Source organism: Anomaloglossus baeobatrachus, chromosome 8 (assembly GCF_048569485.1).
Source record: "Anomaloglossus baeobatrachus isolate aAnoBae1 chromosome 8, aAnoBae1.hap1, whole genome shotgun sequence".
In the NCBI taxonomy this organism is placed as follows: domain Eukaryota; kingdom Metazoa; phylum Chordata; class Amphibia; order Anura; family Aromobatidae; genus Anomaloglossus; species Anomaloglossus baeobatrachus.
In genome coordinates, this window is record NC_134360.1 from 166,486,188 (window position 1) to 166,504,586 (window position 18,399).

General features: G+C 50.9%; 1 protein-coding gene across 2 annotated transcripts in view; it reads left to right on the plus strand.

The window, feature by feature from the left end:
• Positions 1-18,399, plus strand: part of RNPC3 (RNA binding region (RNP1, RRM) containing 3) — a 119,879-nt gene that overhangs the window by 63,096 nt on the left and 38,384 nt on the right. For both annotated transcript variants that reach the window (XM_075322199.1, XM_075322200.1), the window contains exon 9: positions 9,075-9,184. In XM_075322199.1, coding sequence (XP_075178314.1) covers positions 9,075-9,184 — 110 coding nt within the window. The remainder of the gene's footprint in view (positions 1-9,074; positions 9,185-18,399) is intronic.

Sequence of the window (18,399 nt, forward strand, 5' to 3'; positions counted from 1 at the left end):
GTTTCAGGAGATCTGGCGCCGCTGACAGAGGCCGGACGTCGATCTAATGGCGTCACTGCACAACAACAATGTGCCAGCTTCATGGCACGGTTTCACAATCATCGAGCTCTGGCGGCAGACGCCTTAGTTCAGCATTGGTCGCAGTTCCAGCTACCTTATGTGCCACCTCTGGCATTGTTGCCCAGAGTGCTGCGCTAGATCAGGACCGACTGCGGCCGCGCCTTCCTCGTCGCTACAGATGGGCCGAGGATGTTGTGGTTCCCGGTTCTGTGGTGCCTCACGGTAGGCTAACCGGGGGCACTACCAGACCAATCAGACTGGCTGTCTCAAGGGCCATTCTTCCATTTGAATTCTACGGCCCTCAACCTGATGGTGTGGCATTGAGTCCTGGAACCTAGTGTCGTCAGGATTACCTCAGGACGTGGTTGCCACCATGAGACAGGCTAGCATACCAACGTCCGCCAAGATTGACCACAGGACGTGGAAGATATTCTTATCTCGGTGCTCGGCGCAGGGTGTTTCTCCCTGGCCGGTTGCATCGTCTATGTTTCCTTCCTTTCTGCAATCTAGGTTGGAAAAAGGGTTGTCGCTCAGTTCCCTTTAGGGACAAGTCTCAGCGCTATCTGTATTTTTTCAGAAACGACTTCCTCAGGTACGCACGTTCCTACGGGGAGTTTGTCGTCTCAGCACTCCGTACAAGCGGCCGTTAGAGCCCTGGGATCTGAACAAGGGTCTAATTGCTCTCCAGATGCCGCCTTTCGAGCCTTTGGAAGAGGCCTCCCTTCCCGCTTTTCTCGGGAAGTGGCCTTCTAGTAACGGTCTCGTCTCTTAGGAGAGTTTCCGAGCTAGCAACGCTCTCATACAAATCTCCCTTCCTGGTCCTTCACCAGGACAGGGTAGTTCTGCGTCCGATTCCGGAATTCTCCCTAAGGTGGTATCCCACTTTCATATCAATCAGGATATCACCTCACCTTCTTTGTGTCCTCGTCCAGTCCATCAATTTCAGAAGGATTTGCATCTGTTGGTTCTGGTGAGAGCACTCAGGTTCTACTTCCCGCATGGCGCTCCTGCGCCACCCGGATGCACTCTTTGTCCTTGTCGCTGGTCGGCGTAAACAGTCGCAAGCTTCTGAATCCACCCTGGCTCGGGGGATCGAGGAACCAATTCTTGAAACCTACAGTTATACTGGGCTTCTGGTTCTCTCAAGGCTGAAGGCCCATTCTACCAGAGCCGTGGGTGCATCCTGGGCATTACGGCACCAGGCTACGGCTCAGCAGGTGTGTCAGGCACCTACCTGATTGAGTCTGCATACTTTTACCAAGCATTTTCAGGTGCATACCTACGCTTCGGCAGACGCCAGCCTAGGTAGATAAGTCCTTCAGGCGGCGATTGCCCACCTGTAGGAAAGGGCTGTTTGACGGCCCTATCACGAGGTATTCTTTTACCCACCCAGGGACTGCTTTTGGACGTCCCAATTGTCTGGGTCTCCCAATTAGGAGCGAAAAAGAAGAAGGGAATTTTGTTTACTTACCGTAAATTCCTTTTCTTCTAGCTCCAATTGGGAGACCCAGCACCCGCCCTGTTTTCTCGGGGTTTTTCTGTTTTTTCGGGTACACATGTTGTTCATGTGGTATGGTTCAGTTCTCCGATGTTTCCTCGGATTGAATTGGTCTTTAAACCAGTTATTGGCTTTCCTCCTTCTTGCTTTGGCACTAAAACTGGTGAGCCAGTGATCCCACTGGGGGTGTATAGCCAGAAGGGGAGGGGCCTTACACTTTTAAGTGTAATACTTTGTGTGGCCTCCGGAGGCAATAGCTATACACCCAATTGTCTGGGTCTCCCAATTGGAGCTAGAAGAAAAGGAATTTACGGTAAGTAAACAAAATTCCCTTCTTTTTTTAATTTATTAGCTTTAACTGCTCTTTAGTAAAGCGATCTTACTGCTCTTTAGTAAAGCGATCTTATCAATCTAACATTTTTTTGGCTTTGCACATTTTTTACACATAAAACATTTCACTATGAAGCATTTTTTTTCCAGTACTGGTCACACAGATCGCCATAGGGATGTCCAAAACTGTGTGTGCAACACGTGCGTTTTATACACGAATGTTTAGCGGAGGACTAAAGGAGAACCGGTCATCAGTCGATTGTATGTAGGTGCAGTGGGGGTTGGACACAGCACTTACAGCTCTGCGGTCTCTTTCCCTGCCGGCTGCTGCCTTCCTGTTTCTGACACTCATGATTGTGACCTGGCAAGCAGCGGCCTGACAAAAGACAGGAGCGGAGGAGCCCACCTACTGCAACTCATTGGCATGCAAATACATCTTTAGAAGTCTCTAAAACCCATATTTAACCCTTTCACGACCGGCGGATTTTGCACTTTCCATTTTTTGGGGGGGTTTTGCCACTCTTCTGAGAGACGTAACTTTTTTTTTTTTTTCTCCATTTTTCAGTAATTTTTGGTCATATGAGGGCTTGTTTTTTTGCGTAACAATCAGTACTTTTAAATGAATGCATGAGTTTTACTATATAGAGTACTGGAAAAAGGCGGAAAAATTACAAAAAAAAAGTGCGATAGCATTATTGTTTGAGATATTTTATTCACTGTGTTCATTATATGGTAGAACTGATTTGTCAGTGTGATGCCTGAGGTCGGTGTGAGTTCGTAGACACCAAACATGTATAGGTTTACTTGTATCTAGGGGGTAAAAAAACCCCCAGAAATTTGTCCGAAAAAAGTGGCGTTATACACCATATTCCGTGACCTGAATGATTCTCATTTTTCAAGATCTGTGGCTCAGTGACGGCTTATTTTTTGCATCTCGAGCTGATGTTTCTAATGGTACCATTTTTGCGTAGATGCTACGTTTTGATCGCCTGTTATTGCATTTAGCGCAAAATTTGCAGCAACCAAAAAACGTAATTTTGGCATTTGGAATATTTTTGCCACTACGCCGTTTACCGATCAGATTAATTAATTTTATGTTTGGGCATTTCTGAACGGGGCGATTCCAAATGTGTTTATATTTTTTATTTTTTTTACCCTTTAATTTTCAATGGGGCAACTGGGGGGGTGATTTGAACTTTTAGGTGTTATTTTAGTTTTTATTTTTTAAAACTTTTTTTAAAACTTTTTTTCTTCATCGTTCCTTATGGGAGACCCAGACCATGGGTGTATAGCTTCTGCCTCCGGAGGACACACAAAGTACTACACTAAAAAGTGTAGCTCCTCCCTCCGAGCATATACACCCCCTGGATAACCAATTATAGCCAGTTCAATGCTTTGTGTTCAAGGAGACACACACACACTTGCATTCTCATCTCGGCGGTGGTTTCGGCTAATTCCCTCGCTATCCGCAGGATCTTGTGGCTTCGAGAGTGGAAAGCAGACGCTTCTTCCAAGAAGTACCTTGCTGGGCTCCCATTTGCTGGGCCCCGGCTGTTCGGCGAACAACTGGATGAAATTATTAAGGAGGCTACTGGCGGGAAGAGTACTTCCTTGCCACAAACTAAAACCAGGAAACCTGTCCAGGGCAGGAACCAGTCGAGGTTTCGTTCTTTTCGTTCCTCTAACTGGTCATCCTCTAAGCCCTCGGCCTCGTCCACTAACTCAGCCAAGGACCGAAAACCCAGCTGGCGCACGAGGCCACGTCCTCAAAAGGCCGCAGGAGCCGCTGCCACTAAGGCAGCCTCCTCTTGACTATCTGGCCGCGCCAGCAACGTCCTTGGTCGGTGGCAGGCTCTCCCACTTTGGCGACGTGTGGTTTCAACACGTCTCCGATCAGTGGGTGCGGGATATCATCTCCCACGGCTACAGGATAGAATTCTCTTCCAGCCCGCCAAACAGATTTTTTCTGTCCACTCCCCCCTGCTCCAAGGCCCGCCGCCTTCTCTCAGGCCGTGGCATCCTTGCAGGCCAACGGAGTAATTGTACCGGTTCCCGCCCGGGAACGGTTCAGAGGTTTCTATTCAAATCTCTTCCTAGTCCCCAAGAAGGACGGTTCCTTCCGGCCCATCCTGGATCTCAAGCTTCTCAACAAGCATGTTCAGGTGCGGCACTTTCGCATGGAATCTCTGCGATCAGTCATTGCCTCAATGACCCAAGGAGATTTTCTAGCATCCATCGACATCAGAGATGCTTATTTGCATGTGCCAATTGCAGTTTCACACCAGCGTTGGCTACGTTTTGAAATCGGAGAGGAACATTTCCAATTCGTGGCTCTCCACCTCGGGTTAGCCACGGCCCCTCGAGTATTCACCAAAGTCATGGCAGCAGTGGTTGCGGTTCTGCACCTCCAGGGGTTGGCAGTGATTCCTTACCTGGACGACCTTCTGGTCAAGGCTTCATCCAGTGCAGACTGTCAGCGGAGTGTCTCGCTCACTCTCGCCACTCTAGTCCAGTTCGGGTGGCTTGTCAATCTACCCAAGTCCACTCTGACTCCGACCCAGAGTCTTACGTACCTGGGGATGCAGTTCGAGACTTTGCCGGCACTTGTAAAGCTGCCCTTAGTCAAACAGCAGTCCCTTCATCTGGCGGTGCGCTCTTTGCTGAGGTCTCGCCGTCACTCCATCAGGCACCTAATGCAGGTGCTGGGTCAGATGGTGGCGTCAATGGAAGCGGTTCCCTTTGCCCAGTTACATCTGCGTCCTCTGCAGCTGGACATTCTCCGCTGTTGGGACAAGCGGACTTACTCCTTGCACAGGTTGGTAGCTCTGTCGCCACAGACCAGGGGCTCCCTTCAGTGCTGGCTTCGGCCCCTCTCTCTGTCTCAGGGACGCTCCTTCCTGGCCCCGTCCTGGGTGATCCTCACCACGGACGCCAGTCTAACCGGCTGGGGAGCAGTATATCTCCACCACAGAGTGCAGGGCACTTGGACTCAGTCCGAATCAGCCCTCTCGATCAATGTGCTGGAAATCAGAGCTGTGCTTCTAGCTCTCTTAGCCTTTCACCATCTGTTGGCGGGCAAGCATATTCGAGTCCAGTCAGACAACGCGACTGCGGTTGCCTACATCAATCACCAGGGCGGGACACGCAGCCGCCTGGCAATGTTGGAGGTTCAACGCATCCTTCAGTGGACGGAGGACTCCAAGTCCTCCATATCCGCAGTCCACATCCCAGGCGTGGAAAACTGGGAGGCAGATTATCTCAGCCGCCAAACCGTGGACAGCGGCGAGTGGGCTCTGCATCCGGCAGTGTTTCGGACAATCTGCCGCAAGTGGGGCACTCCGGAAGTGGATCTAATGGCATCCCGGCACAACAACAAGGTTCCGGTTTACGTGGCTCGCTCCCACGATCCCCAGGCCATTGCAGCAGACGCGCTGGTTCAGGATTGGTCCCAGTTTCGTCTGTCTTACGTGTTTCCCCCTCTAGCTCTCTTGCCCAGAGTCCTGCGCAAGATCAGAATGGAGGGCCGTCGGGTCATCCTCATTGCTCCAGACTGGCCCAGGCGAGCTTGGTACCCAGACCTGCTCCATCTGTCCGTAGAGGTGCCGTGGCATCTTCCGGACCGTCCAGACCTTCTCACAAGGTCCGTTTTTCCGCCAGAATTCTGCGGCTCTCAGATTGACGGCGTGGCTCTTGAGTCCTGGATCTTGACGACTTCTGGTATCCCTCCTGAAGTCATTTCCACTATGACTCGGGGCCCGTAAGTCTTCCTCGGCCAAAATCTATCACAGGACTTGGAAGATTTTCCTGTCCTGGTGTCGCTCTTCCGGCCATGCTCCTTGGCCTTTTTCTCTGCCGACCCTCCTGTCCTTTCTACAGTCCGGTCTGCAGCTAGGACTATCCCTCAATTCCCTCAAGGGACAGGTCTCGGCTCTGTCAGTATTGTTCCAGCGGCGTATCGCCCGGCTGGCTCAGGTGCGCACCTTCATGCAGGGCGCATCTCATATCATTCCGCCTTACCGGCGGCCTTTGGATCCCTGGGACCTTAATCTGGTCCTCACGGCCTTGCAGAAACCCCCTTTTGAGCCACTTGGGGAGGTTTCTTTGTCCCGTCTGTCACAGAAAGTGGTCTTTCTAGTGGCCATAACTTCCCTCAGGAGAGTCTCTGATTTGGCTGCTCTCTCTTCGGAGTCACCTTTTTTGGTTTTTCATCAAGACAAGGTGGTTCTCCGTCCGACTCCGGACTTTCTTCCTAAGGTGGTATCTCCTTTCCACCTTAACCAGGATATTTCCCTGCCTTCCTTTTGTCCGGCTCCTGTTCATCGCTTTGAAAAAGCGTTGCATACTCTGGATCTGGTGCGGGCGCTCCGGATCTATGTGTCTCGCACCGCTGCTCTTAGGCGGTGCACCTCTCTTTTTGTGCTGACCTCAGGTCGGCGTAAGGGCCTCTCGGCTTCTAAGCCGACCCTAGCTCGTTGGATTAAGTCGGCCATTTCCGATGCCTACCAGAGTACTCAGGTGCCTCCCCCGCCGGGGATCAAGGCACACTCGACCAGAGCTGTTGGTGCCTCTTGGGCTTTCAGGCACCAGGCTACGGCTCAGCAGGTCTGTCAGGCTGCCACTTGGTCTAGTCTGCATACCTTTTCAAAGCACTACCAAGTGCATGCTCATGCTTCGGCAGATGCGAGCTTGGGCAGACGCATCCTTCAGGCGGCTGTCGCCCATTTGTGAAGTTAGGTTTCGCCTACTTCTCAGTTTTCTGTTTATTCCCACCCATGGACTGCTTTGAGACGTCCCATGGTCTGGGTCTCCCATAAGGAACGATGAAGAAAAAGAGAATTTTGTTTACTTACCGTAAATTCTTTTTCTTATAGTTCCGTAATGGGAGACCCAGCACCCTCCCTGTTGCCTGTTGGCAGTTTTCTTGTTCCGTGTGTTTTCACCGGATGTTGTTGTAGACAGAGTCTCCGGTTGTTCCGGTTCTTGCTCTATTTCTACTTGTGGGTGGCTGTCCTCCTTCAGCTTTTGCACTAAACTGGCTATAATTGGTTATCCAGGGGGTGTATATGCTCGGAGGGAGGAGCTACACTTTTTAGTGTAGTACTTTGTGTGTCCTCCGGAGGCAGAAGCTATACACCCATGGTCTGGGTCTCCCATTACGGAACTATAAGAAAAAGAATTTACGGTAAGTAAACAAAATTCTCTTTTTTTTTTTTTAATTTTATTTTACTAGGTCCCCTAGGAGACTATATGGATCAGCAGTCTCATCGCTCTGCCATATCTGCTGATCACAGCTATACAGTTGTGAACAGCAGATATGCTCATTTTCTGTCTCACCCAGCTCTGGGCCGGATGAAACAGCAAGTGAGTCATATGAGCTACAGGAGTCATCACATGACCCTGTGCTACCATGACAACCACCGGAAGTCACGTGATCAAGTCACGTGACTTCCGGTATCGGTGGTATGTAAATGTTCACCGCACTCGCGAATAAAATGGCGCTGTCACTTATTGACAGCTCCATTTAAGGGGTTAAACGGCACGGGCAGATAACTATTCCGCTAATCCTGAACATGCACACATCTCAGCTGTATAAATCAGCTGAGATGTGCGCCAATCTCCCGCTGCTGTCGGCGGCAGCAGCGGGAGATTAACCCTATGACCGCTAGGATGTAATTTTAACGCCCGCAGTCGTTAAGGGGTTGAAACACTGATTGTGTTATATTTTATTGTATAAATAAGGTGGCCTTTCTGGGCCAGAGCCTAAAGCTGGGTTCACACTAAACGACAGCGACAACGACGTCGCTGTTACGTCACCATTTTAGGTGACGTAACAGCGACCTTGTAAGTCGCTGTTATGATCGCTGCTTAGTTGTCAAACACAGCAGAAGCAGCGATCATAACGTCGCTTTGCTACATGTTCAGAGAGCAGGGAACCGCGCTTAGCGCTGGCTCCTTGCTCTCCTACAGTACACATCGGGTTAATTAACCCGATGTGTGCTGCAGCTACATGTCACAGTTCAGAGAGCAGGGAGCCGCGCGCACTGCTTAGCGCTGGCTCCTTGCTCTCCTTGCTACAGTGTACATCGGGTTAATTACCCGATGCATACTGCAGCCACATGTCACAGTGCAGGAGCCGGCGCTGGCAGCAAGAGCGGAGGCTGGTAACCAGCGTAAACATCGGGTAACCAGGGAAAGCTCTTCCCTTGGTTACCCGATGTTTACGCTGGTTACAGCTTACCGCAGCTGCCAGGTGCCGGCTCCTGCTCGCTTCATTTCGTCGCTCTCTCGCTGTCACACACAGCGATGTGTGTGTCACAGCGGGAGAGTGACGACCAAAAAATGAAGCTGGACATTCAGCAACGACCGGCGACCTCACAGCAGGGGCCAGGTCGTTGCTGGATGTCACACACAGCGACAGCGACGGGACGTCGCTGCAACGTCACAGAAAATGGTGACGTAGCAGCGACGTCGTTGTCGCTGTCGCTGTGTGTGACACCAGCTTTATGCCCCAGTAGACCTCCCAACTCCTGCACCATCGCCTCCTGATTTAGGCTGTGCAAAACGTCTTGCTGCAGCTTTGTTGACACAAGGATAAATATTCTCATGCCGACTTTATTCTTTTTTAGATGGGATACCGATAGGGCTGATGGGACCCACTCTCCATTGTGCCTTCACTATGACTTTTGGCTCAATTATGTCCAATAGGCCGGAATTCCACTAGCGTATGACTTGTGCGAGTCTGGCATCGGTATCACCCGGCACGGCCGCACACTCTCCTGACAGGAGCGGTCGGCTGCATGTATTTCTATGCAGCTGAGACGCTCTTGCCCTGGGAGCATCAGGCTGTGCTGGGTGATGCGTTGCGAGACTCACACGAGTCATACACAAGTGGAACTCCGGCCTTAGAAAGAGCTCCTCGATACAATCCCTGTAAGAACTGCTGTGTTTGGCACAAAGTTTGCATAAAGCACATAGAGTGATTATCTAATAAATGGAATTGTGCCATGTGCGAGATTCTAATCCAATGTCTGACACAAGTCTCAAAACTGCGATAAAATGATTTAGAAGGTAACCTTCTCTACAATGTTATATCTTGCCGAAATATTATTACCAAATATTCAGGGATGAATCTAATATTTTTGCGTAAGACACTAAATTTAATAAGTATGTTTAATTTCTATTTCAGCAATCTCCATGCGCCTTTATTGGCTTCTGAAGTTTTTGAGCAGCCATATGTAATTGGGTCAAAGAAAATGGAAATTCACATTCCTGCTGACATAACCGCAGCTACAGATGGTAAGCAAGTTACAGGATTTCAGATGTTAAAAAAAAATCTCTAATCTTGCTAACCATGCAGCATTGGTGCCTTGGGCTTTAGAATAGATCGATCACCATAAAATTCTACTTTATTTTACTCCCTTAACCCTTTCACTACCTTTGATATACATGTACGTCAAAGGTAGTATCCCTGCCTTTGATGCTGGCTGAACTTTTGCACCCGCATCTTTCCCTGCACATGACCGATGATTTAATCAGCCATGCCGGCTGTTACAGAGACCGGAGCATGTCCAATCTCTGACACCGGCATTTAAAGAGAACCTGTAACCAGTTTTTTTTTTTTCGTGTTTTTGTGCTGCATTCTAAAAAGTTGTATATTATGCCCCCCCAACTTCCCAAATAGCTCCAGTAAAACCTTTTGAATAGCTCTGTGCTGTATGCAAATCTGTCTGGTCAAGTATGATGGGCGTCATTGCAGCTGCTCCTGTCCCTCCTCTCCGCTGTGAATTGCCATCCTCCCGATGTGACTGATTTGGATGACATGTCCTGCATCAACCACATAACCAAACAAAATTCTCGTGCCTGCTGAGAAGCATTGTGATTCGCACACGAATACTTTGCCCTGCTGCGGGCAGAGCATGAAACCTAACTGCGATTGTGTCGGAACATGCGTTTGGAACTCCTCTTCTTCTATTTACGATGACCGGAAATAAAACTATATGGACTGAATGGTTCCAGTAAGCAGGAGCTGGATATGTGTTTTCCGACGCATGTGCAGATAGATTTCAGGCTCTGCCTGCAGTAGGGTAAAGCAAAGTGTGCCTGCGCGAACCAGAGAGGTCCCTGCGCAAGCGCGAGATTTCTTACGCTATGTGGATGACGCAGGACGCATCAGTCACGTCATGAGGATGTCAATTTACAGTGGAGTGGAGGGATAAGAACCGCTGCAATGACTCCCCAACAAACCAGTCACATTTGCATAAGGCCTTGTTCACACGCTGCGTTTTTACCTGCGTTTTATTTGCGTTTTTGCTGCAGAAATTTCTTGAGAAATATCCTTTCTAGTGTGAACAGAGCCTAAGGCTTTTTTTTCCGGGGGGGAAGAGGGAGATACAGGAAGGTCAGGACATAATATGCAACTTTTTAGAATGCAGCACAGATGCTAAGGTGGTGGCATTAACACACACACACAAAAAAACTAGCAACAGGTTCCCTTTAAATTACATCTTTATCGGTGCAAGCGTACTCCGATTCCCATCACTCTCCCTTTGTGATGTGATATATACAACAGTAATGGTATTGTAGTATATAGTATTAACAATATTGTATACCCAAGTCAATATAAACATCACTTTATAGGTCATAAAATAAGGCTTCAGCCAGCTCCACGGATGTAAAATAAAGTGTTTAAAGGTCTCAAAAAATACTTTCTCAGACGCCTCATTGGGGGACACAGGACCATGGGTGTTATGCTGCCTATCCATAGGAGGACACTAAGTAGATGCAAAAAGCATTAGCTGCTCCTCTGCAGTATACACCCCCTGGCCGGGCCAGGCAACTTCAGTTTTAGCTTAGTGGACTGGACTGAGGCAGTGTTATGGTGAGATCCCCCATGACTGGTTTCCCAGACAAAGGGAGAAAGACGGTGCAGGGAAAGCTCCCAGGACTACTGAATTTACAGTCTTTTATTCCCACCATAGCTGCGTGCTGGCTGGAGGAGGGGAAAGTCCCTTGCTGGTTGCAGGGAATCCTGCAGAGATAATCTACCGGTGGCGGGGGGAGGGCTCCCAGGGCTCATAAACTCAGTGTTTATTCCCTCTAGCTGCGTGCTGCCTGGAGGAGGGGGACTCCTGCAGAGATAATCTACTGGTAGCTGTGTGCTGACTGGAGGGAGGGAAAAACTGTCACAGAAGCTCCCTTCCCATCGTTTTTTACTGCCGACAGCAGGGGGGGCACACTGACTTCTTCTTGGCGCTCTTTTAGCGCTAAGCCCCGCCCCCTCGCGGGCCGCGATAAGCGCCCCCCCCTTCCTCCAGGAAAACGTGCGAAGATCTCCATGGAGACTCCTTCCTGAGGACGCAGGGCCATTGGCTGATTCTGGTGAGGTACACCGAAGCAAATACATAAATTGCTTCCCACTGCTTCACTTGTAACTCTGCAGATCATTGCTCCCCCTCCTGGCATACTCCTATTAGGAACATGCAGAACTCTAAGGGTACGAAGAGTGCTAAGGCTCACATAGTCTATTATTCAGCCTGCACTGCTTGCCACGCTGAGCTACCACGTAAACACACCTCTTCTCTCTGTCAGTCCTGTGCCCCTATAGCCCCCCCAAGACTCCCCCGCCACCACCGCCGCAACAATGAGCCCAGAGCCTAGGGCTCCCAGCCCACCGGAATGGGCACAGTTTCTGTCCCAATCCATGGAAAAGCTGTCACAGAACCTGGTGCTGGCTATGCAATGTCGGCCTCCACGCCCTTCTGGGCCCCTGGACGGAACGCAGCCTGAGGATACCCCTATGGAGGATTCTTCTGAGGTAGTCCGGGCCCATGCTTCACCGGTTGCAGGGATCAGGAAAAGAGCACACGGCCGGGTGTCTCCAGCGGGCTCTCCCTCGGGAGCACACGCTCCACGGCTTCTGAAGAGCTGGAGAAGGGAGAATGCTGTTTGTACCAGGATGATTCCTTGGTTTCACCCTCCCCAGATGATCAAACTGCAATAGACTCCCTTATAGCAGCAATCAACCAAACTCTGCATGTGGATGATCCCCCATCCACTACCATTGACCATGCGGTCTCCTTTAAGAGGGCAAGGAAACCCCAAAAGGTTTTCGCTGATCACCCAGAGTTTCAGGATATCCTCACAAAGCAAAGGGAGAAGCCTGACAGGCGATTCGGTAACCGTAAACTCATGGAGTCCCGGTACCCTTTTGCCTCACCTGCCCCTAAGGGCTGGGCCGATCCGCCCTCGGTCGACCCCCCCGGTCTCCCGCCTTACCACAAAGACACTCCTGTCTTTACCCGATGGTTCTTCTATTAAGGACCCGACAGACAGACAGGTGGAGCACCTCGCCTGCTCTGCTTTTGAGGCTGCGGGTTCCTCCCTCTCGCAACTCAACTTCACAGAGGTAACAGCTCAAATTGCCGCTGCGGCGGAGTACCTCATGCAGGCCTCCATGGACGCTGCTACCTGCGCAGCGTTTGCCGCCTCAAATACCATAGCCATCCCTAGAGCTCTCTGGCTCCGACAATGGCGAGCGGACTCCAAGAAGTCTCTCATGGGCCTTCCTTTTTTTTCCAGACCGATTGTTTGGCGAACGTCTGGACAAGCTCATTTCTGATGCCACGGGAGGAAAGAGTACCTCCCTTCCCCAGCTGAAGCCCAAGACGACCTTCACCAGACGGTTACAGTCCTCGTTCCGCTCCTTTCGGAACTCATTTGGTTGGTCGACCTCCCGCGCTGTCCCCACCACTAGCCGCGGACTATGCAGGGACCGACCTTCTCAGCTTTCCCCGAAACCCACTTCGTCATGGCAGCCTAGACCGAAACAGTCCAGGACTAGGGAGACTCGTCCACGACGTTTTTCCCCTCTCATGACTCCTTCGGCGCCCCGGAAGACACACTCCTTGTAGGAGGTCGACTGCGGCTCTTTCAACACATCTGGGCTGCCGTCTCAGACGACAAATGGGTGCGAGACCTTGTGTCTTCCGGTTGCCACATAGAATTTTGGACCCGACCCCCGAGTCGGTTCCTTCTCTCAAACCCCCCCAAAAGACTCAAACGACACAAGGCCTTTTTCTCAGCAATCCACTCGCTCCAAACAGCAGGAGTGATAATACCCGTCCCGGACGACGAGAAGTTCAGGGGGTTTTATTCCAACCTCTTTGTGGTCCCCAAAAAGGATGGGTCAGTTTGACCCATCCTGGACCTAAAACACCTGAACAAACATGTGCACGTATTGAGATTCAGAATGGAGTCCCTAAGGTCCATTATTGCATCCATGGTCGAAGGGGAATTCCTCGCCTCCATACATATTAAGGACGCGTACCTGCACATACCCATCGCAGATGACCAAAGTTCCTCCGCTTTGCAGTTCAGGACTCCCATTTTCAATTCGTAGCCCTACCCTTCGGCCTTGCCACCGCACCAAGGGTCTTCACCAAAGTCATGGCGGCCGCCATGAGCGTCCTTCACACCAGGGGAGTAATCGTTCTCACTTACTTGGACGACCTCCTCATCAAGGCCCCCTCCTTCCGCGACTGCTCAACCGGCGTACAGATCACCGTGGACACCCTAACCCGCTTAGGGTGGCTACTGAATCTAGACAAATCATCCCCGGTCCCAGCACGATCCATCACCTTCCTGGGCATGTCCCTGGACACCTGTCGGGGCTTGATATATCTCCCTCAGGACAAGGCGATCGCTCTTCGACAAGCGGTACGCTGCCTTCTTCGTCCTCCATCTTGCTCCATTCGATTCAGCATGAAGGTGCTTGGCAGGATGGTGGCGGCTATGGAGGCAGTACCCTTTGCTCAGCTGCACCTCCGCCCACTGCAGCTAGCCCTTCTAGCTGCCTGGGACAAGAGCCCCTTCTCCCTGGACAAACATCTTCACCTGACGCCTTCAGTAAGGTATGCACTCCGCTGGTGGCTTCGGTCCTTATCCCTATCGAAGGGGAGATCTTTTCTCCCAGTGAACTGGCTGGTCCTGACCACGGACGCCAGCCTCCTAGGCTGGTGAGCAATGTACCAGCACCACACTGCTCAAGGACGTTGGACGCCCCAGGAGTCTTCCCTACCCATAAACATCCTGGAAATCCGCGCGATCTTCCTCGCGCTCAGGGCGTTCTGCCCTCTGCTAGCGGGTCGTCAGATTCGAGTCCAATCGGACAATGCGACAGCTGTAGCCTTTATCAATCGGCAGGGGGGCACCCGAAGCAAAGCAGCTTATCTCGAGGCCCACAAGATCCTCAGCTGGGCCAAATCGACGGGGTCAGTGATATCAGCGGTACACATACCGGGAGTAGAGAACTGGGCAGCAGACTTTCTAAGTCACCAAGGCCTGGCCGCCAGAGAATTCTCTCCACCCAGAAGTGTTTCTACACATCTAAACTCGCTGGGGCACACCGGACGTGGATCTAATGGCCTCAAGGTTGAACGCAAAGGTACCCGCATTCATAGCCAGGTCACTCGACCCGCAGTCAATCGGCGCGGATGCTCTAGTCTGCTCCTGGCACCACTTCCGCCTGCTTTACATATTTCCACCTCTACCCCTGCTGCCGCGGGTAATCTGGAAGATCAAGGCAGAGGGAGTCCCGGTGATACTGATAGCACCAGACTGGCCCAGGCGCGCCTTGTACGCCGAATTAGTACAAATGCTTGCAGACGTACCGTGGCGCCTTCCAGACATCCCAGACTTGCTGACCCAAGGGCACATTTCCCATCAGCACTCCAGAGCCCTGAAGCTGACGGCATGGCCATTGAGACCTGGGTATTAACAAGAGCGGGATTCTCCCCCGCGGCTATCTCCACCATGATCAGCGCCCGAAAGCCTGCTTCATCCCGCATTTACCACCGTACGTGGAAAATCTTAGTTTCCATGCACCATGAAAAGAACGTCCAGCCTATGCCTCTAGCCATCCCCAAAATTCTCGACTTTCTGCAGTCTAGCTTGCAAGCGGGGTTGGCTCTCAGTTCTCTTAAAGGGCAGGTCTCGGCACTCTCAATCTTCTACCAATGCCGCCTGGCTCAAAAACCGCAAGTCAAGACCTTCCTCCAGGGCGTAAAATCGTTTTCTCTTAGCTATCATTGGAGGGACACTGCACCCACCCTGTTGCCCTGTTGAGCCTTGGTTCTCTCAGTACCTTATTTGGTTATGACTCTTCTTTTCTCATGTTCCTCCGTTGAGAAGTTTTTACTGTTTTTTTTTTTTTCTCCTACTGCTTGTGTCCTAAAACTGAGGTTGCCTGGCCCGGCCAGGGGGTGTATACTGCAGAGGAGGAGCTAATGCTTTTTGCATCTACTTAGTGTCCTCTTATGGATAGGCAGCATAACACCCATGGTCCTGTGTCCCCCAATGATGGCTAAGAGAAAACGATTTTACGGTGAGTACACAAAAATCCGTTTTTAGTGTAAAAATATACATTTTTTAATTTCTGGAATTTCTTTACTAAAAGCTTTATAAGTTTGGTATCGCCGTATTCATTGATAGAGAAATAGAGATGTATATCATACGTGTAAGATTATGTATATAGTACTTTTGTTTTTTATTTTGACATTTTACCACACTTGGATTTTAAAAAAAAAAAAGAAAAAAGTTTACCATTTTCCAATGCGTATAAAAAGATTGTGGAACAAGGGGTAGTAACATCGAAAGTACAAAAACCAAAAAATACCCTGGTTCTTAAGAGGTCATCTTATGAAAACCCAAGTTCCCCATTAGGCCAGTTATTAATTTTGTGTGAAGTTTCCCTGGAACAGAAAAAGGCATGTTAATCATTGGGTGTTTCTGCATTGGTTATTCTGTACTGATTGCCAAATGTCTACAGGCCATGTATCTACATCACTGGCAGAGGTTAATTTTCTCTGGAGGATGGGGAAGCACCAGGCTTATGAGGACTTCATCGTTTATCCCAATGCCTACAGCTGGCAAAAGATGTCCTTTAGGGCTCATTCAGACAACCGTTCCATTCTGGTCAGTTCCTTTTTTGTGCGGACCTACTGACAGGACCATCTTTTTAATGTGTTTTGTGTAGGATCGGATGGCACACAGAAGCACTTCCGTGTGCATCAGTTCCTAAAAAATACATATCAGATGCCGTATGTCCCTTAACGTTATTATGGAACATGCACTACTCTGTTCCATAATTGCAGACCGTGACACAAAACAAGTCAACGGATCCGCAAAATCCCCAGAAGCCACACTGAAGCACTTCAGTGTGACTTCCGTCGGGTGCTCCTGCATCTATATTCCACTCCCGCACCAGCCCTGCAGCTGCTCGCACTGCTATGTCAGCATCTGCCCGCACAGCAGTGCGAGCAGCTGCGGGAATGACAAGCGCTGACATCAGGAGTTTAGACCACACCATTACCTGCTGTGATGATCTCTGCTGCACTCCTGACGTCAGTGCTCGTCACTGACTTCCATGCCCGCCGCGTTCTCACATCATCTCACTAGCGGCCTTTGACTGTCACTAGCGGTGACGTCACGTGCAGCTCACGATACTTTGCTGAGAGTGCGGCGGACAATGGAAGTCAGTGGCGTGCGCTGACTTACGGAGTGCAGCAGACTTCATCACCGCAGGTAATGATCTGAGCTAACCTCTTGATGGCAGCACTCGTCATCCCCTGCGGTTATCTGGGCAGACCTATTGATGTTAGCCCAGATCACTGCACTGCTCTCCCAGCCAATGGGGAACATTTTGTTCTTCATTGACTGGGACAGCGAGTATTGGATTACGCTGGACCCAGATTTGATTGTTCTTTCCAACCAATTGGTGAAAGAGGGAATGTGTTAGGGGGTGTTTCTTTATCGTTCCTTTGGGAGACCCAGACCATGGGTGTTTAGCTTCTACCTCTGGAGGACACACAAAGTACTACACTTAAAAGTGTAGCTCCTCCCTCTGAGCTTATACACCCCCTGGTGAGCAGACCCAGCCAGTTTATCGCTTTGTGTTCAGGAGGCATACATCCACACATGCATTCTCATATGATTTTTTCCTTTTGGAACGTGATTGAAGAGTGGGGTCCACGTCTGGACCCCCGGCATGTCCCTTCTCACCCCACTGCGTCGGCAGTGTTGTAAGGTTGATTCCTAGGCTGGAGCCTTTACATGCCGTGCTCCTTCACCATCCCTCCTGGGCTCTGGCTTGAAGTGGGAGCCAGCACGGTCTCCATGCTTGCCAGGAGACCGGTCTCCATCCGCAGCCCTTCAGGACCCTGCTGGACCGGAGCACTCATCCCCAGGGACTTGGCCCTGCGTCTCAGCAAGCTAAGTACCTGAGACGTTTAGATTTCGGGGTCCCTGTACTTTATTGTTGGGGGAGAGTGTGCTTATTGTGTTTACTGACATTTCCGGTGGGTTCTCTAGCCACCATAAAAGATGTCTTTCTAGAGAAGTTTCTATGCGCAGAGGAAGCAGCTGAAAATGAACGAGAACACATGACAGATTTTCTTGCAGCATAAAGAGAATAATTTATGAGAACCGCGCCGATGGTGCCTGTGCGTCGGCCGCGCCGCTCAAATTTAGGCCCCGGCTTCGCCGGAGGCCTAGTTTCTGTTTCACTGCCCTCGCATGTCACTCATGCAGAGGGACAGGCTCGGCTCCTCCCGGCGGCCGTTCTGTACAGGGGAGGGACACTCCCCACTGCAGTGTGTGTCCCCTCCCCTGTAGGTCTCTTTGGCCCTCCAGTTCCCGCTCCTCAAGCAAGTCCCGCCCCCTCTCTTCGCTCCGGCGGCCATTTTCTCAGCGTTCTCTCTGCGATCAGTCATTGCAGCGCTGGTCTGCAGCATCTCTGCTGAGGTGCTGTGCTTGGGGTCCGGGCTTCGGGATCTGGAGGGCACACAACACTGCTCCAGCGGTCTGGTAAGCCACAACCGGTCTCCGGTTGTGGACCTCTGTATATACTCTCTGGCAGAGCCCCCACTCCAGCAGCATGTCTCACACGAGGAGCAAGGCCCCAAAGCTTTATGCTGTATGCGCTGCATGTAAGCTCCTGCTGCCTGAACCGAGCACCTTCCCACATTGTGATGCCTGCTCTAACGTGGCGGTGCCACAGCCTGGAGTCTCACCCCCAGTGGTTTCTCAGGCTGCTCCTGCTCCTGTGGCTGAACCCCCGGCTTGGGTAGAATCCTTTTCTAGGTCTATCTCCCAGTCTTTTGCTGAGTCCATGGGACTTCTGTCCAGGACGTTGATGAATATGCATCAGCCCCCTTCACAGGGTGCCTCTGCTGCTAGGGGTCCCTCAGGACCGGAGCTCACAGAGGATTCATCATCAGGGCCCAGACCCCGTCCTCCTAAGAAGAGACGCAGGGTTCCCTCTCCCTCCTCCTCCCGTGGCTCTGATTCCAGAGCTGACTCGCTGGATGAGGAGGATGCCTTTACAGGGGGCTCGGAGGCTAACTCCATGTGCCCTATTGATCTGTCCGAAAGTGACTCAGATCTTAGTGACTTGATTGCTTCTATTAATTCTGTACTGGATCTCAATCCACCAGTATCAGAGGAGCTGGCAGAAA